The sequence below is a fragment of the Chamaea fasciata genome, unplaced genomic scaffold, assembly GCF_029207755.1.
Source record: "Chamaea fasciata isolate MVZ Bird 193981 ecotype frontalis unplaced genomic scaffold, bChaFas1.0.hap1 SCAF_15, whole genome shotgun sequence".
In the NCBI taxonomy this organism is placed as follows: domain Eukaryota; kingdom Metazoa; phylum Chordata; class Aves; order Passeriformes; family Sylviidae; genus Chamaea; species Chamaea fasciata.
The window spans coordinates 7,655,060-7,679,605 of NW_027094100.1; the positions used below are offsets into that span (position 1 = coordinate 7,655,060).

Consider the following 24,546-nt stretch of genomic DNA (forward strand, 5'->3'; position numbering starts at 1 on the left):
GTGAGAACAACTCCTCATCAAGGGCTCCATGTCTTGGCTGTTTTTCTGAAGGTGTCTCAGGCTCCTGGAACCTTTGTGCCTACTGGCTGGGAGAGACAGGCATGGAGGGAAATGGGAAATTCAGGCTTGACCTTGACCACCTCTGGACAGTTGAGGTAACCCAGAGGGGAATATTCTAGTTAATGGGAGGGGCATGGGATCGTGGTTGCGTGACTCAGCCTGGACAGCTGCCTCCTGCCTGGAGCTGGGCACAACATGTCCTGAGAGAGTGAAGGGCTCGGGGTGCTCAGGTGGTTGGAATATTGGAGATCCTGTAGCCAGGTGCAGATTTCAAGGACCCACAGCCCCAGAACGGCATGATATTTCATGCCTTCCAACTTCCACCTGCTCATTCTCATTCCTCAATCCCCTGGGACCTTCAAGTCCAGGGAATCCCATGCTGTGCATGCATCCATGTCACAACTGAGTGAGTTTCCATCGTTTTCCTCTGCTGCAGAAAAGCCCTCAGGGGTGCCTTGAGATTCCCAGGTGAGGATAGATACAGCCTGAGCTGTGTGGCTCACATGCCATTTGATAAATTCTTAGATAAATTCCTTAAAAGTATTTGACTCCCATGGGATTTTAAGTCTTGGGTGTTGAAGCTAATGGGCAACAGTAAGGAAGAGTCACCACGGTATCAAATGTGAGATCAGAGGTTTGGCATTGCTTTTGTGCTCTAAACCAGTGACTACTTTCAGAGCATTTGCTCAGACGTCCTGTTGATGGGGGAATGTTTTCCTTCCTCCTGTAACTACTTCACACCACAGGGAAATCAAAATCTGCTTTCGAAACTGCTACAGACGCTGCCTGTGTTCAAAGTGTTTATGGAAATATGCTCAGAAGCTCCTACATGGTTCTCTGCTCTCCTTGAGCAGCAGCACCGTGCAGGATGAGGCCCCATGTTGGCATCAATTTCTGAGTAAACTGCCTCTCTAGAAATGGAGCATCTGTTTCTATTAGCAACAGCTGCTTCTGCATGTAAGAGTGTGTTGGTGCATTTAAACACCTCGTTATTAAATTGAGTTGCTGGGTTTGGGAAGTTTGGGGTCTGTATGGTGAGGAAGGGGCTGGTACAGGAGAGAAGGTTACTGTCAGTGGGGGAGATGGGAGAGCACGATTCCTACACTGACCTGTGCAAGAGCCAGACATCCTCTGCAAACCTCCAATAAAACCTCCTGTAAAACAGTGTTTTGTCAGCCAGGGATGTGCCCCACAGCAAAGAGGAGCAGAGGAGGGTGTGGCTGAGCCCTGTGCCCTGGGCACTGCTGTGTGTCCTGCCCCTCCCAGCCAGGACAGACGGACACTGCGGATGGCAAAGGGATGAAGTAACATGAGGAAGCACTTGTGGGGCAGTTCTCGCTCAGAACAACAGGATACTGCCGGCGCAGCTATCCCCGGTAGGCACAGAGAGATGAAAATGCTTTTTGCCACTAGAGCAGCAAGAGAGGAGCCGTCAGCTTCACCTCCCTGTCACCAGTGCCGGCTCAGCACGGGCGGGCTGGGCTGGGCTGGGCTGGGATGGCATGGGATGGGCTGGGCTGGGCTGGAGCCAAGCTGCGGGTTCGCTCAGCGAGCTGGGGGATGGAGCCCAGCATCGATCGGGTACCGGCTCTGCCGCCTGAATCCGCAGCAGGAAAATAAACACACGCTGCGGATGGCTGGGTGTGAGAGGGTGGGACGCTTCGCAGCTCCTGTTCACAGTGCTGCCAGCCCAGCCAAAGGGAAGGCTGGAGAACAGCCACAAAGCAGCCCTGAAGGGTTTTTTTCTTATTTCGCTGCAGGGATTTTGTTGCACGTCTCAAGAAGGTTTTTTTCATTTCCTTTGGAAAATAGGCTGCGATCACCCGGAGAAATGGCTTGTGACAAGATCACCAGTGAGATGAGCATCCAATGTGAGCCACAGGCTACACGAGCATGTTTCATTAAAGGTGTGAATATTTTGTTCTGCTGTGCTAAAGCATCTATTGATGCATCAGTATTTTCTCATTGAAGAAAACAAACCCATGAAATTCGGAGAACGCACAAGGTGAAAATTACATTGAGGTTCCTCTCAGGCTCTGAACTTCCTTGCATGCAAGCTTTGTCCAATTGGAATTTACCATTTTCTGCCATAGAAACACTAAATTCTTCTGACTCAGAAAGTTGTGCTGGAATGACTAAACCTAATCAGACAGGGTTGTTTGGTAGCTTAGAGAAAACTTTAAAACCCGGGCCAAGCCTATAGCAAATTCAGCTAAGTAGATTAACATGTATGAATCTTGCAAGCTGTCAGTCCCTTGCATAGGATTTCTATGGGGCACTTTGGACACTCTTGGCGAGTCCCTCCCGGCTGACACTGCCTGTTCACTCCAGATTCACTGAGCAGGCGAACTGTTCCCTTCTTCTGGGGCTTTTGTACTTCAGCTAGTTTCCCTGAGAAGGGGGAAGGGAAACACATTTACGTATTGCCATGGTTGCAAAATCTGGCATTCCAAAGGCAAATCAGCTCCCTTTGTGTGTTATTGGGTCAGCTGTGATGAAATGAGGGGCAAAGAATGTGTCTGAGCCCTTCAGCTTTTGAATGTTCAATGAGAGAAGCATTTAAGTGGCACCAGGAGGTCGCCTGTGATCTCGCTGAAGCAGCTGCAGAAAACATCTCCACTTGATGCTCACAACTCCTCGGCTGAAAATAACCACTGTCACAGCCAAAGTTGACAAAAATTACATAAAGGCTACTGTTTCTGCACAAAATCAGCTGGTTTATTTTAACAACCTTCACCGGTACAATTAGTGACCAAGCCCTCTGAGCTGAGCTGGGATGGAGGGATGGGAGGGGGGAAGGTGTGCAGGTAGTGTCTGCATCCCCAGGTAACAGCAAACAGCCCTAGGGTTGGGGTGGAAGGAGGGCACGCAAACAACTTCTTAAATTCCTCTAGGCAAGTCTCCCCTAGAGAAATCTGGCATAACATGGGTGCTTTTAAGGTGTTTAATCATCTTTTAAAAACAGCACTATGGTGAATGCCTGAAGCACCTCTGCTGTTTGGGGAGTAGGTGGCAGCTGACTCCTGTGGGTTTCCTGGGTCTCTGAGGTTTGCTCAGCAGGCAGCTTAGGGAATACTTTCTGGTAGGGTTGCTGAAAGATCTTGCTTTTGCGTGGTGTTAAAAAAAACAAGAAAAATTGCACCTCTCACATACTCTGGCCTTGTTGCTGTTTAAAATGGAATATTTTTTGGTTTTCTCTTACAGTGCTAATCCCGTGCCTTATTGCTGATTTTTATCAACCAGCCCTCTGATGGATGCTGTTGATACTCTGCCCAGTTCAGCAGATGGTAGCCAAGAAAACACATTCCTGTGAGACCAGAAAAATACATCCCGGAGCTGTAGGAGCCCCCAAGGCCAGCAGTGGAGGTGCTGACCTCTCTGCTGGCTTTCCACAACCTTCACCAAGGCTGGAACAGAGGGCTTCAGGCTGGGAGCACAGCTGGGATCATTCCTCCCAGGTATCCATCTCTAACCACCCTCACCTTCCGCAGTGGGAAGGAACTAATGTTGAAACCTATTTGCCTGGAAATGAGCTTTTCCTGAGCAGCCTAATGCTCTGCTTCTAGGCCAGTTACTATAAATGTGTTTATAATTATTTACCTAATTGCAAGTACTTTCACAAATGATTTTGTTAGCACTTAACTGGGACTAAAGAAACATCTGAGGTTATACTAATGAAAATGTAATTAGACATGATAGCATGATAACACCACCAAAAGGACTGATCTGAAAGGGATTCACATCAAGATCCCAGTTGTGGCTGTGTAGTTAGGAGCTCTCAGTGCAAGGAACTGCTCTGAAGTGTGGACAGCAAGAGGCATGGGGAGAAGGGAGATGGTAGGGATGTAGAAAAGATGAGAATGCAGGACTCCATGAGACCAGGACCCATTTTTAGAAGCACTGTCAGGCTATAGGGGTCATGGGCACCGACAGAAAAAAACCCAATTTTTTTTTGTTAGTGACTGAATAAGGTTTCCTGGTTTTCCCTGTCTTTTTCTCCTAAAATCACGTGAGAAATGCAGGGTAGTTATTGCTGAATAAAGACAGTTTCAGTCTAGAACACAGAGCTCATCGAGGGGAGTTGTGTGAAGAAGGCACAGAGGAAAAGGTGTTGAGGGTCACTGGTGCAGGGCACAGCCCTTTGCAGATGCTCCTCCCCAGCAGGTAAAACTGGAGGTTTTCCCACAGACTCTGTGGGATGGATTCAGAGGGACCATGGAAGGTGCAGAGGTGACCTTAACCAGGCAATGAGGACATTTGGCCTCTGCCCAGGAGTACTTTTGTTTATAAATCAGTATCCACTTCCCAGGAAAATATTTTTGATGTTGACTTCAGACATCCTCTCTGGGAGACGGCCCATCCTCCTGGCCTGCCCAAGAGACAATAGAAGGAAAACAAGCACAATAGGTGCATGTGCTAAACACTTTAATGAGCACTTCCACACCATTCTCCTGCATTTCCCTACATCCCCATGAGTCAATAAGCACCTCATGCAGCTTTCTAGATAGTGAGCAATAAACTGACACAGCCACGGACCAGCCCCAACATCAGCTCTCATTCACTGAATAATTGATGGAGATGTGAACTGATTTTGTGCGTGTGTATTGTCTCAGTGACTATTCCCACTAATCCCTGTGCCTGTGTAAGCTCCCTACAACGAGATTATGCTTAAGATATTTCAGATACAATTATACCCATTTGTGCAAGAGGCACTGTGACAATTTTTGCACATGCACAAATGCCCATATGACTGATCTGCACCTGCAAACAGAAAAGGGCCCTTGAATTTGTTGCCCTGTGGCACTGGAGGATGTGTGTCTCTTTTCTCTGGTTCATTTTGAATAGTAAGTTAATGACAGAGCACAAATCCCCAGTTATTATGCTCTGGTCTCCATTGTCACCCAACAAAATGTCCTCCTGTAGCTCTTTGTGATGGTGCTCTGTGATGCACAGAGCATTCAGTAAGAAGTGCTGCAAGTTCTGTATTAGAAAGTCAGCATTTAGAGTGGTTACTTGGGACAATTTTATCTCCTGGAGACAGGGCTTTTAAATGATGACTAATACATGGTATCTGGGAGTCTTTCATCTCCAGCTCTCTCTCAGATATTTAGCCCAGATATACTTATATTACTCCCAAACCACTCAGCCTTTCTCTTTCAATGCACATAAGAGAAATTTTTATGATTTATGTAAATGGAAAATTATCAGGCTTCAGAAAATTTGTTTATTTTTTAATATTGTATACGTACAACCAGTAACAGGATCTGGACTGAGGGATGTGGATAACAGAGCCTTGTAAAGAGAAAAGACGTGAGCAGAGAAGACTTTCTATTCATTTAGACATTAATAAATAATAAACATGTTGTTTTGGGATGAAATTCTGCCCCCATGTCCACTGAGACCAGCTATTTCAATAAAGTTGGTCTGACTGAGCTCTGTGTTGGTTGCACCAGCTCAGGACCTGTTCTGATCATTACTGCCTCTCTGCTGACTCTCTCTGACAGTTTACCAAGAGCTTTTCAATTACCTGAGCCTGTGAAGAGCTCATATGAGTATCTGATTTCATTTACTGTTTTCCACCATGCTCTAGGTAGTACTCAGTGCTCATTATTTTTGCATGTTTTGGAAGTGTGTAACTACAAATATGACTTAGTGTGAGTATTCAGAATGAGGGATTGTTGGGAATTTTTCAATGAAGTGGCTCTGCAGAAGAAAAAAGAGTTCTCAAACTGGCAATGCAGCGCTAAATCCAACAATTGTACTGGGAAAGTTATGCTCAGGGTATTGGAGAATGGGATACATTTATCAAACTGCCTCCAGTAAACACTGTAACTTGGCCTTTGCACATCTGGGTTGGTATCTGAATCAGCTGAACCTTTTGGAGCAATTTTATTATCGAAAGAGGGATTTTGGCCTTAATCTCTCAGACTACACCCATGCTAATACAATCAGCAATGCTTCCTTGCTCTGGGCACTGCACTCTAGCAATATCTTTCCTCCTCTCCTCTGGGTCTTCTTGCAAAGGCAACCCAAGACTGAGGAAGAGTTTTTCTGCCCTCAGTGAGCGCTGTGATGTATCTGGTGCACTCTCAGCCATGTCCCACAGCCTGCTGGCCTGGCCTTGTTGCTTCTGATGCCTTCCTTTAATTTCTGTTGGGGAAAAAAGAAAAAAAAAAAATTAAGGAAGTTCTTCATTTCATCCCTCTGTCAAATCAGACCTTTCTGAGTGCTTTTTATGGTCAGAAGACCTTGGCAGAATGAAGTTGTTCCTCAGTGCCCTTTGTAACTTTAATCACTGTTTTCCCTGTTGTTCATATGATGAACTCCAAACCACAGCTTGGTTGGCAGCTCAGTATCTCTTTAAATCACTTCTGATTTCTCCCATGTCATTAATATTTTATTTATGTTGTATTAAATTTCGCATCAGTCTCCATGCCAACAGTTCATGCCAGCAGCAACGTCTGACAGAATAATTTAAATCCTCAGACACATGAGCAATTCCTTTATGAAAAGCACCACGAAGTTGGATTCATTTTGTCCTTGTTTTGCAGTGTCAAAGAGTCAGGCCTGGACATGGAATCAGAGTGATTTGGGTAGGATGGGACCTTAAAGATATCTCATTCCAGCCCTGTGCCATGGGCAGGGACACCTTCCACTGTCTCAGGTTGCTCCTGGGAAAATCCCTTCCTCAGAACACTCAGAAACTCATGCTTGTGGAGTCGCACCATTCTGGCTACACCCCTGTTACTGCTCTCATTCCTGTCTAAGTGCAATCCATGTAATTTTTTTATTGTTTCTCTTTTTATATTATTTATCTGAACTATAAGTTCCTATCTGCTGGGCTGCTGTCAAGCAAATCTTTTTGATGCTAGTCTGGAGATAAAGCCACTGAGAGGGAAAACCAGCAGCCAGCTTAACTCCCCCTTTAACAATGCACAGTATAGGCTTCAGTTTGGATTTATTTTTTTTATATATTTATTGTCATTTCAGCCCTTGTTAGATCTCCAGTTAAGAGTAAGGAATGGTACTCAGTCCCAGAGGTTCAGCAAGAGAGGACAATTCTGTTGGGACTGCCTGGCATCCATCCTGTCCTCTCTGGGATGTCACAGCAGCACCAGAGAAATGCAAAAACCAATAATAAAACAGTGACAAATTGAGTAGAAATAATAAAAAAAACAGAGTAAACTATTCATGTTTAAATAAGAGAAGAATATGCAGGAGAGTACAGCCAAAAATGGATGGAGTCTCAAGGGAAAGAGCAGCAAAAAAACTCGAGTGTGTTTCTTCATCTTTAACAAAAAATGGATTCAAGGGACCCCTAAAGAATTGCTATTTGAAATGCAAAGTCTGGGTAAAATAATGTGTAAATGGGGATAATCTAATGCCACACAGGGAAGATTTGACACAAAACACTTCAGACTCCTGGGGCCCGACAAATTCAAATTTTCTCCCACCATAGTCTCAAAATCCCAAATTGGCAAGACTTGGGGAATGCCATTAATCACAGGTGTAGCCAAAGGCAGAGATCCAGGAATCACAACTGCTTTCATAAGCCTCTGCACCAGAGGGGACTAGAGAGAAATGAGTTTACTTGAGGATCTGTGGAGTTAGCACATATCATCCCAAGGAGCAATTTGTCAATATACAGCACATGTCTGTGAGTGGAGGGGAAGGAAAGAAAGACCCAGGCAACAACTGCAGCTTTTACACGCGGCTGTATTGATTTTTCATGCCAATTAATGCCGGTAAAGAATACATCCCTGGAGACCACACAGCATGAACTGTAGGCAAAATTACCTCTCTTGTGACTGCAGCTGCCTTTACAGCCTCATGGTATCAACCCTCCTTCTTTGCTTCTGCTTCTTTTATTAAAAATCCATGGTGGGAAAGAGACTGGTGCATCTTCCTGCCCTTGAAATGCAGTTGAGGGAATATCCATCTGTTTCAACGAGCCAGATCTATCCTCTATCTTGTTATTTTTCTGTTTTGTTTTGTTCTTTGTGAAATATAATGAACGGTCTTGCTTATTTCTCCCAACCAGCAATTACTTTAGAGATCAAATCACAACCAGCCCTGTAACCTTCTGACGGAGCAGGGTTATGAAAGACCTGCAGAAGTGTCATGCAGACTCTGCTGTGAATCTCACAGTTTAAGAGGTTCCATCGTGGTCCACGCAGTGATAATTTTTTATACCCTTTTGAAATATCCTTCCTTTTTTTTTCCCTGCTCTGACAGGTATTGGAGAATGAATGAAATGAAATCTGCAATGCTTTCTGCAGATGGGACAGCATTTGAGGATTCACTGGCTTGGAGGGTGCTAACAGCCATCCCTTACATGTCTTGTCTTGGTTTAATAGGTGGCTGCAGCTGTGGGATTATTTCACAGTTTTGTTCTATTATTAGATATTGGGGGAATATGAGAACACGGATAACGCTGTGTTAAACTACCGGTTCCTGTGTTTATTGGCACCACCTGGGAGATTAAAACAGCTGCTGTCACTCTGCACAGTTATCTTCAAAGCAGGGCAGATATCATGAATACGTGATCAAAGCACCCTCACTTTGTCCCATTGTGCAGTAATTACAGATGGAAATGTTCTCTGAAAAGGCAGGGTTGGCTCTGGTGAAATAGCAGACAGGAGCTTTGTCCTGACGTGGGAAAGCAAAGTCAGTCATGGAATCGCAGAATATCCTGAACTGGGAGCGACTCACAAGGATCACTGAGCCCAGCTCCTGGCCTTGCACAGGACAACCCCAGAGATCTCACCCTGTCCCCAGGAGGGTTGTCCAGGCACTCACTGAGTTCCGTCAGGCTTGGTGCTGTGACCAGTGCCCTGAGGAGCCTGTTCCAGTGCCCAGCCACCCCCTGGGTGGGGATACCCAACCTAAACCTCCCCCGACAGAGCTTCGTGCCAGTCCCTGACAGCTTCAGTGGTGCAAACAGGGGAAATGCTCCATGGTTGTGATGGCCCCCTGGAAGATAAAACCACAGCAGGAGAGCCGGCCGTGCCCTCCAGGGCATGTGAATACCCGGGGGTAGGAAGATGGCTCCTTATTCACAGCGACCAGAGCCACATTTATAGAAAAGCTCTTTCTGTGATCTTTTGGGAGAATTTCAGCTCATTTTGCCACAGCTGCTGAGCAAGATCCCGCCTCTCAAGAGGTTGGTTGTGGCCTTGTCACCAAGGAGAACTCTGCACCTTAGGGAAAACATATTTGCCTTGAAAATAGCATGGTCATCTGTCCTTTGGAGAAGAATGGGGAGGAACTGTTGGAGCTAGGATGAGGCATGAAATCTGTGGCGGAGACACTGGCTCATGTTCCTTGCATGTATGGGTGAAAGGGACTCAATGAATAATGCAGCAAATGCACAATAAATAATTTAAACACCATGAGGCTTGGGTGAGATACACAAGAACCCCTCCTAAGTTTAAAGTGCCTCTCCCTTTCTGCATGGCAGGATGGCATCAGCCTCTGGGACCTGTGTTGGTGGCATCCTCAACCTGCCACTGCCCATCATGGCTCCAGGGCAGCAAGTGACACAGACTGAAAGGCAGCAATGCCAGCAAAGGCCTGAGTGAGCAATTTGCACTTTAATTTGCATTTATGTAAAGTGCAGCTCTGTCAGTGGCTGCAGCCCAGTGCAAGGTGACATGTGCTAGAGGCGTGTGTGGTGGCTCTGGCTCAGGGAGTTTATGGTCACCTCTGGGACCTGCATGCTGTTGCAGTTCAAAGTCTGATGATAAGAGGGTGTTGTGGTTAATGATAAATGTGATCTTCCTCCTTCAAAAACTGTGGGAACTACTGAGGGGGATGTGCTGGGGGCCAGTGAGAGAGAAGCAAGGCACAGGCAGGAGCTGGATCCCCACCGCCCCTGCGTTCTAACGGAGCCCTTGGAATAATTATGAATAAAGCACTGTTTTCCAAATCACTTTCTAAAATAAACCATCCAGATGGCTGTAAGGGAAGACCTAGTCATCAGTCTGAGTAATGCTTATTTTGAGTACATTAGCCATGAAATGTGTACAGTTGTGCTGGATTGTGCACAACGAGGCTCAAACGGATGCAGCAGCAGGAGTATCACAAGTGACAGCGTGGTGGTCCACACTGTCATTCTGGGCTTGGTCTGTGGGACAGTCCTGAGAGCTGTTTCTGAGTGTCTCACATGTAATGTGTGAAGAGGAAGAATGTCTTTTCTTTCCTACAGCTTTATAGGTTCCTGGATCTCTCAGAAATATGTATGAGGAGATACTCCGTGTTAAGAAAAGGTAAATGTTCTCTCTGTCCTTTATGGGAAAGGTGGACAGGATAGAGACATTTCTGACAGTCTGTGTGAACCAGGTTATTAGGCTTTTCAGCCAGAGCTGCGATTCTTGCCCCTCCTTTTCCCCAGAGCGTCCAGTTCAAACTTGATAAAAATGAAATCTGAAAAGCAACACTCACTCAGAAAGGCAGAACTCTGGTGCTCTACTAGGGCTGCCCGTGTCTGCTGAAGCAAAATAGAGTGAACTATACATTCACAGGGATGTTTTCCAGCTGCTGTGCCCAAGCTAACAGCTTGTTTAATGTTTGCCCTGCAGTGCCTGGTCCGTGCAGAGCTGTGCCTTATTGCCCTTAATGGGTGCACTCAGCGGGATGGCTTCCAGCAGCGTTTGTGCCTGGGTGGTGAGGAATTGTCACTAGGTCTGCTGGAATTGTCACTAGGCTGAGGAACACTGGAAGGGTCTTGTTGGCTTCTGCTATTCCTCAAACCTGGAGTGAAAAGCTCTCCACAGGGAACATCCCCATCATGTTCTGGGGGCTGCTGGAAGTGCCCCCCCAGGGCCAGGACAGGCAGAGGGGCTGTGCAGAGCCCCCACCCCACTGTGACCCTTTCATGGGGCCCACCTGCACATGGCAGAGCTTCAGCTGAGAAAAATACCACCTGAAGCTCAGTTTGGCCACTGCACACTAATTTGCATCACCAGACCTTGTGCTAAAATACAGCCTGAGTAATGGCAACTGCTTTATTTATTTAATTTTCCTGAACGCAATTTTTATTAGCTGTGAAATCAAGCCCTTTCTGGAAGTATGTGAGCAGCCTTTATGTATAGGAGGATCATGATGGTATAGGAGAAAAATCTAACCATTGGAAGCTCTTGAGGCATAGATTCAAACCCTCATTAATCTCTGTGGGCTGCATCTCAAATCTGAATTTTTTACAGAACGTGGGTGGTGTTTTCAAAGGGAGTTGCTGGAATTGGTTGGCTGAGAGGATTGACTTAGATAACAATATGTTTCTGAGCCACAGCTCTGTGCCTGAGCAAGATGCAAGCTGTGGTTCAGGCTGAGCACGTCACATTCAGGGGGTGCCCGCGGCGTGGGGGTGGCCCCAGGTTCTCGCACTTCAGGCCTGTGGGAGGCACAGGGAGCACTGGGACTGACACACAGAGCTGCTGATAGACTTATTTTGATTTTTCTGATCTTCACTAATTCAGTTACAGCATGCTTTTATGTCTGCTTTACTCCTTTTTTCAAGAAACATTTGAACTTCTTTATCTGGGCCAGCTCAGCTTTTTTTACTGTGAACACCCAATTTAAATTGATGTGTGGTGGTTGTGCCATGCCCATGATTCTGTATCACTCCTGCCTTTCACCCCAGCCCCAGAGGAGTCCCTTCCTACAGACAGAGCATCCCAGGTATTCCTGAACACCAGGAATAAGTTTATGCTGGTTTTGGAAAGCTGCACTTGGCTTTTGAGCCTTCACCCGGCTTTATGCTCCTGGGAGCACCAAGGTTGTTGGTTTAAGCTGTTATAACACAAAGATTTCTGAGTCACTGCTGCAAGAAGACCAGCAAGAAATAAGCTACTGCACTTATGGAATTCAGGTTACAACTGAAGTGCTGTCTTTAATCAAGGACAGGCTTTGTGCCTAGAAAGGGCAGCAAGAAAGAGGCTTAAGGCTCAATTCCAGCTCCAAGAAGGATGAATTCTGGAGGGATTCCCCATCAGATTTTGGAAAAACCCGACAGTCATTCTGCTATCACAAACATCTTGGTACCTCAGATGTAAGAATTGACCACATTTTGTTAGAAACACTACTAAAATTGGAAGAATGGATTAAGGAAACCCTGCATGTGAGGTAATAGCAGAAACAAATTTTTACTTTCTAATCTAAATCTGTTTGGGATTGGCTTCTGTAGGTACAGATTGAAAGAGAACTTAACCTTTATATTTTTCAATAAGTTTAAATAGCAGAACCCCTACATTAGGGAAACAGCAGTTCTGTCCTACAGACAAAATACAGGTGAAAAAGGAATTTTCTTCTGGAGCTCTATATCTATATTTTGTGCAGGTACAAATGAGAGGTACTGAAAGGTGTCATCCCCTGGGAGCCAGCAGACACAGACACTTAAAAAAACCCAAAGAGTAAGACAGTGATGAGCAGAAAACTTCTTCTGAGTGCATCGAAGTCAGCTGAAGAAATACTGAAGAAATATTGACTTCCTAACAAGAAATCATCAGTTCAATATTTCTATTTTTTAATAACAGAGTTTAATAAGTGCCAGATCCTTTTGGCTTTATGGGCTGTTAAAACACGTAGGCAGGCTGCTCTAATGAGCTGGAGAAAAGCCCTGCAGAAAGAGAAAATTTTTTTCCTGTAGCTTTGCTTTTATTGCGGTGCATCCCAGAGGCAGAGCCGTGCATTTCTTGTTCATGAGCACAACCTGCTGGCTCCCACTGCAACCAGCAGCAAGACACACGGCTCCGTCTCACCTCTCCTCCATCCAGAGCAGTTTGTGTTTGGGAGTGCTCTGGATTGTGTTTTCCCCTCGCGAATGCTCACGGCCCCCGAAATCCCCGTGAGACATCCACGGATTACTCTATAGCGTGGAGAAAATATAGATAGAGAAATTCCTCACAGCTCTCTGCAGCTACAGGGGCTTTCAAATAGTTAAAAGGCAGGAAAAAACTCCTGGGGGAAAAAAAAAATCAAGGAAACAAAGAGCAAAGAGTTTCCTCTCAGAACACCAGGTACTTGGGGGTTTTAGGGGCTGTGGCACCACCTGACATTACCACGCACAATTATTTCTACCACCTTATGGTGCTGTCTGTGTTCCATAGCCAGTGTCTGGGGTCAGGGGTGGCTTTTGGCAGGCTCTGTCGGTGTATCCATGCTTTGTTTGTCCCCAGGGGTTAGCTTGGAGCCAGCACAGCTTGGGTGAAGGTGATCACAGGCAGCAGTTTGTGCTGGTGGCTGTAACTCCAGTTGAGAAAGGGTTATTATTTTCTCTTATGCCTGCTGACACCCATTTTTTCCTCTCCTTTAATTATATTTTTAGTTGCACCTTTCCCTCCTCATCATTTTCACTTTAGGATGGATGCAGAACATGAGCCACACCCCTCCCCCTCATATTTTTCTAAATATTTGAAGAAACCCAGCAGTAAAACTCAGAGTGCATGGACTGTAATTCACCCTAAAGGGCAATGAGGCACAGGCGGGTGATGCACACCTCAGTCTCCCTGCTCAGCTCAGCTGCTCTGAGTGCAAATTTCCTCTCTCATTCTCATTCTTCTCCTGCCTGCAGACGGCTGCTCCCACCGTGCTCTGCTGTGAAAGCAAAACCTGCTGTAAGTTCGTGGTTCAAGTGTGTGATATCATCCCTCCCATCCTACCCTGGAGGGAAGTGGCAGCAGTTTTACCCCAAGCCCGTGTTGCTCTGCAGCTCCTGTGTGTCTGTGTCTGTGCTGGGCTGCCTCTGCCATCACATCCCTCCCCTGCGCTTCCCACAAGGATTCCTGTCACGGCAGGAATGGTGACTCCGGGGCATCGTGACAGATGTGGCTCTGGTGCCACGCCCAGATGGCAGCAGGACCCCGCCAGGTGTTCCCAGGTACACAACACACCCTGCAGAGTGTTCAGTGGGCACCAAAGTGTTCCTCTAGCTGTGTCTTTTCACTCTGCAGGGAATGATGAGGGGTCTGTTATTCCTCCCCTGTCGTACTTTGATCTCGCTGAGGCTTTGCCTGAGAGCCGGGAGCTGGAGTGCTGCTGCTGCTGCTCCTAGGTGTGCTTCGAGGCTGCCTGCTGGCCTCTGGTCACCCAAAGGCTTGCCTGAGGTCTGTGACAAAATTAGAAGTCCCTAAACGATGGGCTCACTTGGCTGGCTGCAGATGCAGAGCTGGGAATAGGAGTGTGGCCTTCTGAGTATCTTGCTGAAGCCCAGTCTGTCTGTCCTGGCTGGCTGCAGGAATGATTGACAAAACCAGTCAGTGCTGCTTCTAAAACATGAGTCCAACAAGCTTCTTTTTAAATGAGCTCAATTTTTTAATTGTGTTTAGGAATCACGATGAAGATTTGGCCCAAAGCATGCTATTGTACAGAGAGCAGTTTTGCATCAAACCAGCTTTTTAATTTCACGGAAGTTTTCATCTTCAAATGAAAATCTTGGAGTGAGTTACTGGATTCCCTGCTGCAGAGTCCTTTCCCTCAGAAGGGCTGCTGGGCACCAGCGCAGTGAGGCTGGAGCCCTGCTCCAGGGGGAGAGCAAGGCACAGTGCAGGATGCTCCCACTGATAGACCCCGGGGACAGGTTTCCATCAGCTGGTTTTCAAAAGCAACTTGCTATGGAGTCTGTGTGCACCCACTTGGAGGTGCAGGGGAACAACCCTCACCTCCTGCTCCGTGGCCACATGGACGTGCTGTGCTGTGCTGTGCTGTGCTGTGCTGTGCTGTGCTGTGCTGTGCTGTGCTGTGCTGCCAGAGCTGTGCCCACGACAGGGAAAGCTGCTGGAGAGGAGCCTGGAGTCAGGGCAGTGACTCCACACAGAAATTCATCTCCTCACCAGATCCCCCATGCTCCTGCTGTGTAAGTCTAATTAAAACCTTGGAGCACAATAATTGATCATTAGTAAGGGAATTAAATATTAGTCTGTATTATAGTAAACATTAGTTGTATATTAACAGGATCGTTAGCTGTTCATTAACTGTTTAAGCTCTTTGTCACACTGTGGGTTTGTGTAAAATATCTGTCTCAAATGACCTGAAGTGAGTGTCCTTTTACCTGCTGTAAAAGGCATCACAAATCCCAGAACCAGCTTAGTTATTTTGCTCCTTTGGTTATAATTTCTCTTTCTATTTGACTTTATTTAAATTCAACACTAGTGAAGACATAGATGTAAAGCCACTAAAATCTCCCAGGGATTGAAGGGAACGACTTCCCAAAATTATATATGATCACTGAGGCAATAATTCTTTTTTGTTTCCTGTTGCTCTTGTGCTGCTGGCATCAGGCATTGGCAGATATTATTTCTCACTGAGGAATATATGCCCTACAAACATGCTGAACAGGGACTAAGAGAGGGCAAAGCTAATGAGTATATTTTCATTCTAATGAGATTCAGAACCACAGCCCCATTTTTGGCACCTTTCTTTCAGGTCAAAAAGGCAAATCACTGAATTTCTCTGCATCTGTCTTCCTTCACTGGAAGCTAGGGCTATTTCATTTCCCCTGTGCAATCTGCATCCTTTCTCAATAAAAATGTAAGTTCCTTAAGGCTGTAGTTTGTGCAGGCTGCTGTCCAGCACCAGGTGTGGTGTCTGCAGGGTTTACAGCCCGATCACAGCCAGGGTGAAATGGGAGTAATGGGACCTGCTGCCTGCAGCATCTAACTCTGGAGTGGTGAGGGATTTGTGGCCACAGCAAGGGCAGAGCTGTTTTTCAGGTCACAGGGAAAGCATTTATAGTGTCTGGATAAAGGAAACACCCATCCTGCCCATCAGAGCACAGCCTGCCAGCCTCGCCTATGAAGCTGTGGCTTTTCTTTCCCTGCCTGGTGGTTAGTCAGGGGAGCCAGCTGAGCAATGACATGGCCTGTTGGTCAGGCTCCTGCCTGGGGCTGGCAGGCAGCAGAGGTGCTGTGTGGCAGGGTGCTGCCCTGCTCCTGTCCCCTCCCTCCCCACCTGCAGCCCAGGGCTGCAACCCTGACCCTGCTATGGAGCAGCAGAGATCTGCTCCCAGCTGGAGATGTGTTTGGAACCCTGGCCACCCTGCTCAGCTCCCTGCCTTTGTGGTGATGGACTGTGTCCTGGCTTGTCCTCAGTGAGTGATCATTCATTTCTTGTATCTTTTAATTAGGGCAATTTCTTTTGGCCTGCTGGAAATGTTGTCCTCATATAGATTAATTAAAAATAAAGCCTAGCTCTGACAATTTAATATGAGCTCTGGTCAGGATGCAGGCAGTCTTGTAATCCACTATTCATTACACCATTCATATTCTTCTTAATATTTACTTTTAAACCAAGTTTTTTCGGGAACTGGGGACCGTAATTGTTAGTCATTCTCCACAAAGTTACAGACAGAATTAATCCAGGTGGAGAGCAAAGATATGCATGAAGCATCACATCTGTGGCTGCACAGCCCATGCCTTGCTGCTGAAAGCAGGGGCATGGTGCCAGATGCCCTTGGGCACCTCCTTTGTTCTGGGACTTGCACCTCCGGGTCCCTGGCTTAACACCAGGCAGTTCAGACCCATGAAATATCAAGTCCTATAAATGCTTCCTGCTGTTTTTTCTGCTCTGTCAGCAGCAGCTGGCTGGTGTAGCCTTTGCAAGGTGTGAAACAACTGTCTAGAGACTTGGGCAGTCAATAAATCAATACTGGCTAGTGAATGACTTTGTTCTGATCTTCCTCAAGGTGTCTACTTAAGTTCCAGTTTGATTGACCTGTGGTATTTGCAGAATTATGACAATCTTTTGGAGAATATTTACCTTTGTGTGGATGACTCCAAATTAGTTTCATTTTTATGTGACCTCTCTTACATCCCATAAAAATTATAATTCTGTATCTACAAATAATTTGGGTAAAGTTCCATCCCTCCACAGTATGAATTTGTCCAAAGAATACTAAAACCTACATTACAAAGCCAAAGGTCAGAGGTGTTACAGACCAGACAAAATTCAATCAGTGGTTGCTGTGACACTGCTCTGCCTGGGGATGGGGAACGGACAGGGGACCCACATGTCTCAGGCCTAATCCAATCTGGGACTCACCTACCTTGATTTTTCCTCTTCAAACTCTTTAAGTTCTCTCATGCTTCTCTTTCAGTGAAGCTTCTTAATTTTAACTTCTTATAAACTGACCTTGGAGAATAAACTCTGCTTCTGCCAACAGCCCATTAATACACAGTAAGAAACTTCCTTTGGTGTGTTACTGGGACCAGATGAGAAAAGTGCTCTGATGTGGTGGGTATTTGCTTGTCATGAATATTTATATAAAGTCTCTACTTTGATACTTTCAAGAATGTAAATGCAAAAAGGGAGGACGCAGATTTTTTTTAACAGTATTTTTAATGCATCTTTTAGTCTACTTTTGAAGTCCTAGAGAATATTGTGCTCTTTCTTGGCAGGTTCCTGAGTGAGAGCAGTGTGCTAACTCCCTGTGGCAGGACTGCAGTGCTCCACCTGTGCAGAGCCTGGAAGGACAGGAGCTGATGGGAGCAGCTGCACCTCCACCTGGGACCCAAAAACTCAGCAAAGTTATCAACGGTGTGGCGTTCTTTGTGCCGACCAGAGCATGCATTGATTGCAACATTTAGTAGTGGAAGAATATTCCTGTAGGTATTGCCGTACTGCAGATCAGGTATTCTGCTGAGCTGCATTTAAATATACAAAATATAAGTGCAGCATCACATTTGAACTAAACCTTTTTGTGGGACTTGCATTCAATATCATGAGCAATTTAAATTATGGTGGTCCTTGTAAGTTCTACCTAGAACAATTTTCCTTAAATCCCTAAAACAAAGGGTGAAGGAATACTTTGGTCAGGACCCAGGTGCAGAGCTATAATCAGATTAAATTTTAAGACAGTGCTATGACAACAGGGCTGGTTTTTCAAATGGAAAAAAAAAATTACACAGTGGCTGGAAAGGTGGGGAGGGGGCAAAAAGTATTGCCATGAAATATATTCCTTCTTCTTATGGGGAAAACTGAATATATATCAGCCATACTTGCTGTGGGAGACAGCCCAGAGTGCTGAGTAAATACTGCTACCTGCAGTGTCTGATTTCTCACTAATGTTGGGTGCTCTCTGCTGAATGCTGGAGTTTGTTTCATCCCAACACACTTTGCAGGAGCTGTCACACAACGGGACAGATTTCCTGCAACTGCAAAAAAGGGGAGCAAAGCACCACTCACCCAGATGGGGTGATCAGGGCAGATACCCCCGACTTGTCCTACCACCTAGAGCTTACAAAGCTTTCCTTACTCATTTGATTTTGGTTTGCTCACTCAATACCACCACTATGTTTGTCTGAAGCCAGCAGAGCTGAATTTCTCTTCTTAGATGTTAATTTTGCAAATGACAAAATAATTTCAAATAAAGCATAAACGAAGAGTCATTTCTGTAGACTGTAGTTGGTCATGGAGCCTTTCATTCCCTAGATTTATTAATTTTAAATGTATTTTAGCTTAAGTGTTGCATTTTGGCTCTTTCAGGCTTCAGAATTCTGATGGTAGAATTGCTTCATATAATGATTTCATTGTTCACAGATTGCAGAAAAGCAAAAAAAAAAAAAAAGGCCATGTAGTAGGTAGTCAAAAGATCAAGCAAATATTTCACTCAGTGTACAACAAAATATTATGAGGTAATTTTATTTTCTTTCCATTTTTAGGTAAAAATATTACAGTATACAAGATAATTTTATTAAAGGTAAAAATACAATATTTTTTTTCTCTAAACAGATCTACGTACAGTACACTTTTTTATTTCGTTTTCTTTTATTTTTGTACAAATATAACTATTATTCTAATAGGCTAAATGTATTCTCATCTGGCACTTAAGAACTGATCACAGGTCACCTTCTGGCTCTGCTTGTTTGTCTCAGCTGATACCTAGATGTCATGTTCATTTTATTGGTGTCTCCTGTAAACAAACAGTCCAGGTCCATGGTTCCCAAGTAGTAAGGTGTGCTTTAAGTAGTTGAAATCATGTAGCCAACCATGAAAACCCAAGCCATCCACGTTTGCAGTTGTGTTGCACAGACTTACAACTTTCCTGTTGAAAACGTGATCCTTGTATTACCTCAGCCTTAGAACAATTTGATTCTCTTTCTCATCCTCTGTAAGAGCCAAAAATGTGATAACAATCTCTACAATGATTTTTTTTTTTTTTTGGTCAAAATGTTCAATCGAAGCCTTTTTGTATTAATTTCAAGGCTGGAAACTACTGGGCAATGTTCTTCGTGATGGATCTCTCCCTATGGCTTGCAGTTTGACCTCTGGAGTCTGAAAGCTGAGCTCAGTTGCATCGCTGTCTCTGGATTAATGCTGTTCTTTGAAGTGAACACACTAGCACAAGGTATTTTATCTCTGGGCATTCCTGGGAAGTGAGTTTCACATCATTACGGATATTTCAGTACACTGTTGTCGGAGATGGGATCGACTAAGGATAAAAGAGAGGCTAAGTGCATACAAGGAGACCATACCCACCAGCAGACTAGCTAATACAGCTGGAAAAGGTGGACAGGAGTGTTTGGCTGGAAATCCTCTCATCAGATTAAAGAATAATTTACCCCACAAGCTTGATTTCATTTTTCCAATGCTCTCAGTGTCTACTTGTAATTCACTACCTTGGTCACTTCAACAGATGATTTCTCATTAGTTTTTCATTAGCCACAGTGCTGATCAAAGTTATACTCAGGTTTGCCAATGTAAACGTAAAAGGAGAGTACACACCCAAGAAGAGGAATTTAAAAAAATTTTGTAGGGAATATGCTTGGCACATTTTTTCTTCAGACTTCATCCACTTCTGGTCAGTACAGACTCTCTTGGTGTTAATGAGCACAGTTACATTGTCTTCTCTGGAGTCAGATGAATGAATATCTGGCTTTTTTTGCCTTTATTTGGAGGTGCCTTCTCTATGGTGCATCTGTTTCTGATGTCAAGGAGCATGGATTTTTACCATTAAGTCACTTTTATATCAGAAAAGATTTAACTGGTCACTCACCAAGTGCCGAAGAAATGCAAAGTGCTCAACCAACAGTTATTTGTCAGCAAAAGCTGAGTGTGCAGTACCCACCTTTCCCATGTTCTTTGCCCTCCTAAGGTGCTGGTTGAGAATGAACAATGTTTAGAAAACAAGTTCTCTTTCTCTGTATTTCACCATCAAATGTCCTTATTTAGGGTCTTCCCAAACTTGTCACTCAGCTGCTGTATTAGTTTTGCCAGCTCACTGGTAGCTTGGGACTTTTCCTCTAAGAGTTCATAGCGGAGACTGGAAATATCTTGTTTGATTTCTTTGAGTTCTCCTGAAAGAGGAAAATGTTCTTGTTAGCTGTACTGAACCAAGTCAGTAATCCCTACGGTTCCAAGGCCTGAGAGAACAATAATTTCAGTGTGTTTGGTCAGGAATGTGTGTGGAGCTGCATTTGATCTCCTTGCATTGCACACTTAATATCTCTAGTTAAAGGGAATAACCTGTACTTGCAGTAGTGGTACCAACAGCAACAGCAAATATGTGTGGAGAGTTCATGTTTCTTTCTCAAATTTGTTCTCTCTCCACAAACTGATCTCCACCTACACAGGGTATTTGCAGGAGGGTAGCAGTTAAGAGGTGTTAGAGGCTCTTTTCCATCTGCACACAAATCCCTCATGCCACCACAGCAATATGAGTCTGGATCCCATTCAAAACAGTGTCCTTGGGGCAGGCCTGGGCAGTTCAATCAGAAAATGCATTATGTAGACACCAAGGTAAGGCTGGGTGTTGGCAATACCCTGGTAATTGTAGAGGAAGGAGAATTTGAGCTACAGGGGTGAGCAGGGCTGGGTGGAGATCCTGTGAGATGTGTGTTCTGCTAAGGAAAAATAAGGACCTGGAATTTGGAGGGAACAAGGGTGGCTCAGAGTCAGCACTGCTCACCTGAGTGTGAGCACGAGCAAGCTCTCTCTCCACAGAGGGTTTTAACTAAGCTCAACCCACGTCCTGGCCAGACCAGCAGCAATAACAGCACATGCTCGTTAGGTGGATCAATTATAAAATTCCACTTGCCTTCATTGACCTCGTCATTCTCCCGGTCAACCTGAGCCTTCAGCACATAGCGCTTAATCAGACGCTTCATTATCTTCTGAAAGGAGAACAGAAACACTCCTTTAGTGGGAGACTGCCCACATTCCAGACTCACTATGAGCAATTCAAACATCTGGTTTCACTAGGGATAGTAATAATAATAATCATAATAATAATAATAATCATAATAATAACAATTATTATTATTATGTCCTATGTATTTTACATTTTATATTGTGAACATTGTACTACAGTACTGCAGTAGTTGATTGACAGCCACTCAATCACGACCCCACATATGAAGCACTTTGGGGTACATTTGTGGGATGCATGTGAATGTAAAGCCTGTCCCACAGACAGACAGAAAACACAGATGATCCAATAGGATGCTGAGGAAATGGGTTCCAGAGCCTTCCTTTAGCATGTTGCTGTCTAATGGTACTTTACAGGAAGAAATAAGTGGTTAATTAATGATGTTAGCAAACTTACTCACAATGCAGCTGACCTAAGGTTCACAGACAGACTCTGTTTGCCTTGTCATTGGGTTTTTAAGAGAAAATAAATTTGGAGAAGGACAGAGAAAAGAGAGTCTGAACAAAGCTGGGGAACTTGGCTTAAGTGAGAAAAGTTCCTTATGGAAATGGTGGATTTTAAGAAACATACATGGTGAAAAATACAGAGCCATGTAAACATACAGAATGGAAGGTGATTGTTAGCAAGGAAGAGTCCATATGGAAATAGATGATGGTTATGGATAGGAGCCTGCAATGTGCTATTGTTCCAAGAACGTCTAAGTTCCATTTTTCTACAAGGAAAGTAACTGGCAGTTGTAGCCTGCAAGCTGGGGTACAGCTGAGCTGCCTCATCCTCACTGCAGAAAAGGCACCCCAGTGGGGGAAAAAATCCCATAATAAAAACTTATACAGGAAAAAAGGAATAAAAATATATGAACATAAAAAGAACTTCTCTCTCAGAGACAGAGATTTAGATACATCCTCTGCAAACACAGGAGAGCTCACTGACTTTGATTGACCAGATGTCCAGTGTTCAGATGCCTTTGGCAGCATGGACTCACTTCTTCACAGAACAATCACATCTCTGCTTGGAACATCACTGAGAAATGCTACAAGGGGTCTGAAATGCGGATTAAGAAAACAGGACACCTGTTCTTTTTTTCTGTGCAGCCAAATAAGGATTATAGCAGTGCAAAAGGCTTGTAAAGACCAAAGAAGGATCCAGTCATTTGAATATGCCATGCAGCCATGGAACATGGGATGACTGAGACTGTCCTTGTATGACAGAGGCATCTGGCTAAGCAGGTGAGTCACTAAGGCAACAGAGATGAGGCACAGTGCACGTACGGTGTGTTGGAGATGGCCAAGGTAGCAGAATCCAGAGGGAAGAAGGGCTGTCACCTGAGAAAACATAAATGAAGTAATGTTTGGGGAAAGTAGGGAAATCCTTGATCCAAAAATAAGTAATTTTTTCCAGAGCAGAAGTCAGAGGAAATTTAGACTAAAATAAGGAGTCAGAACACAGGCTCTTATTACCTGGAAAAAAATGATACATCACTTCTCTTTGTGCCAGTTCCCATATTCTTTTTGATAAAGGTACAGTTTTTCCTGGACTAGTTTATTCCCAGATGTGTTGACTTGTTCCTCACACTTTTCAAAATGTTGTATGTTTAAACTCTGTATATTTTTGTTACCCCTCTAGATCACTGTCCATGTGTAGCCTAAAGTACACAGACTGCACAGGCTGCAGATACATCACTCAATAAACACTGCTGGAGAAAACAGCTCAGCAAGAAGCAACTCCAACTTCAAAGGTTTTCCCAGGTGTGGAAGAAAAGCTTGCCAGCCAAATTATCACACTGTTCCTTCTTCTTTATGCTTAGATAATCAAGACTATTGCACTCTCCTTATACTATTTGGGCAATTTCTTCCCGCAGCAACCAAAATGTTCTAAGGTAGTTTGAAGACAAACCCGGCATTATTAAAACAAAATAACAGGTACTTGTCTTTTTCCATCTGTTTTTCACAGTCACCTTTGGCTTTTTCAATATTGGAAATAAGGTTCTAATTTACCAAAAACACTAGGTGGTCTCATTGAGAAATAATAGCTACAGGAGAAGAGCCAGTCAGCAGAGTCTGACACATCACCTGTGGGTTTGAATGGATGGGAATGTGTCAGAAGTGCTGAAATGCTGCTTTGGGCAGGACACAATCTCTCATCCCTTTTCCTTTGATGGAATCAAGCCAACTAACTCCAGATGACACAGAGAATGTATCCCATTTCTAGCTTAGATTTTTAGACACTCCTCCTATTGTGGCAGAAAAGCATGAAAAAATTCTAAAACCAGGAGAAATTTCTTACTGGTCTGCTGAACAACTTGGGAGCTCGTTATGCTGGAAGCTGTACCAACACAAGACAAACCACTTCTAGAATTGCCATTGCACATTTTAGCCAATTTAACTATTATTTTCCTCATCTGTCTTTAACGTCTGTCCCTTCAGACACATCACTTGCCATCAGATTCCTTTTCACTTTATGTTAAAAAAGACGGGAAAACTCCTGCGGGGCACAGTCTGTTTGCTGCATTGCCCTAGGACACGTTTGCACAAGAAATGACACATCTGCTGGCACAACACTCGTGCTGGACAGACAGCTGTGGTCCCTGAGCCACCTCTGCAGACACGGGGAGGGGGGGGTCTGAACCGTAGCACATTGCAGGTTTAGCTCGGCAGGATGAAACACATGCAAATGGTGATGCAGCAGCTGGAGGGATGACTGGGAAATGAAATGTTGTCAGTACGAGATGGGAGGAGTAAAGGCTGGATGATGTCTCGTGTATTAAGTTGAACACCCTCGAGTGGAATTAATTAGCATGACAAATGCTAACACCGTCCTTATTTCCAGGGGTGACAGGCTGTCTTTGTCTCTGAAATACCCCAGGTCTGTGCCAGTGCCCCAGCCTGGCACATCCCAGGGTGGCATCGACTGGGACAAGGCAAAAGTGACCCTTGCAGGTAAGGGCTGGGCACGGCCAGACCTCTCCCCTGGCTCTTGCTTTCATGCTGTGATTACCTGGTATCTTGTGGGCTTGTTATAAGCGTTCTTCCCAGAAAAACTCTCTGTGTTTTGAATGCTAGAGTGAAAACGAACTTTCTGAAATTATAAAACATCATGATATGATTAAATCAATGATAGCTTCTCATACCCGGACAGCCCCAATCTAAGCTTTAGAAAAACAGTAGGAAATGGTTCCCTGTACAGCAGAGTAAAAGCCAAAACATTCAGGCCAAAAAAGGAAATTTTTGGGAGACAGAAAAGAACAAAAAAATTACACAAATTAATGGAAAAATCTAGATTCTAAATTATCTAGACACAAATGGTATTCACACACAAGTTTTAGACAACAAGGTGTTAAGAGGCACAAA

At 44.6% G+C, this 24,546-nt stretch overlaps 1 protein-coding gene and 2 long non-coding RNA genes across 4 annotated transcripts in view; 2 read left to right on the forward strand and 1 right to left on the reverse strand.

Annotated features, from left to right (window-relative positions):
* Positions 1 to 392: 392 nt before the first annotated feature.
* LOC136297438 (uncharacterized) lies at positions 393 to 6,061 on the forward strand. 2 transcript variants are annotated; one of them, XR_010723164.1, is made up of 3 exons: positions 393 to 528; positions 1,237 to 1,436; positions 1,821 to 2,818. It is a non-coding gene; the product is annotated as an uncharacterized lncRNA (long non-coding RNA). The 2 variants fall into 2 exon arrangements; XR_010723165.1 differs by lacking the exon at positions 393 to 528 and adding an exon at positions 3,265 to 6,061 and having other exon boundaries at positions 1,081 to 1,436; positions 1,821 to 1,967.
* A 12,640-nt stretch (positions 6,062 to 18,701) lies between these two features.
* Positions 18,702 to 23,096, forward strand: LOC136297409 (uncharacterized). The gene is made up of 4 exons (XR_010723154.1): positions 18,702 to 18,751; positions 19,257 to 19,399; positions 22,291 to 22,425; positions 22,823 to 23,096. It is a non-coding gene; the product is annotated as an uncharacterized lncRNA (long non-coding RNA).
* The window catches only part of TRPC7 (transient receptor potential cation channel subfamily C member 7), a 69,240-nt gene continuing 64,803 nt past the window's right edge, over positions 20,110 to 24,546 (reverse strand). The window contains exons 9-11 of the mRNA XM_066197292.1: positions 24,194 to 24,274; positions 21,089 to 21,164; positions 20,110 to 20,348 (exon numbers count right to left, since the gene is read on the reverse strand). Of these exons, the coding sequence (XP_066053389.1) occupies positions 20,206 to 20,348; positions 21,089 to 21,164; positions 24,194 to 24,274 (300 nt within the window). The 3' untranslated portion in view covers positions 20,110 to 20,205. The remainder of the gene's footprint in view (positions 20,349 to 21,088; positions 21,165 to 24,193; positions 24,275 to 24,546) is intronic.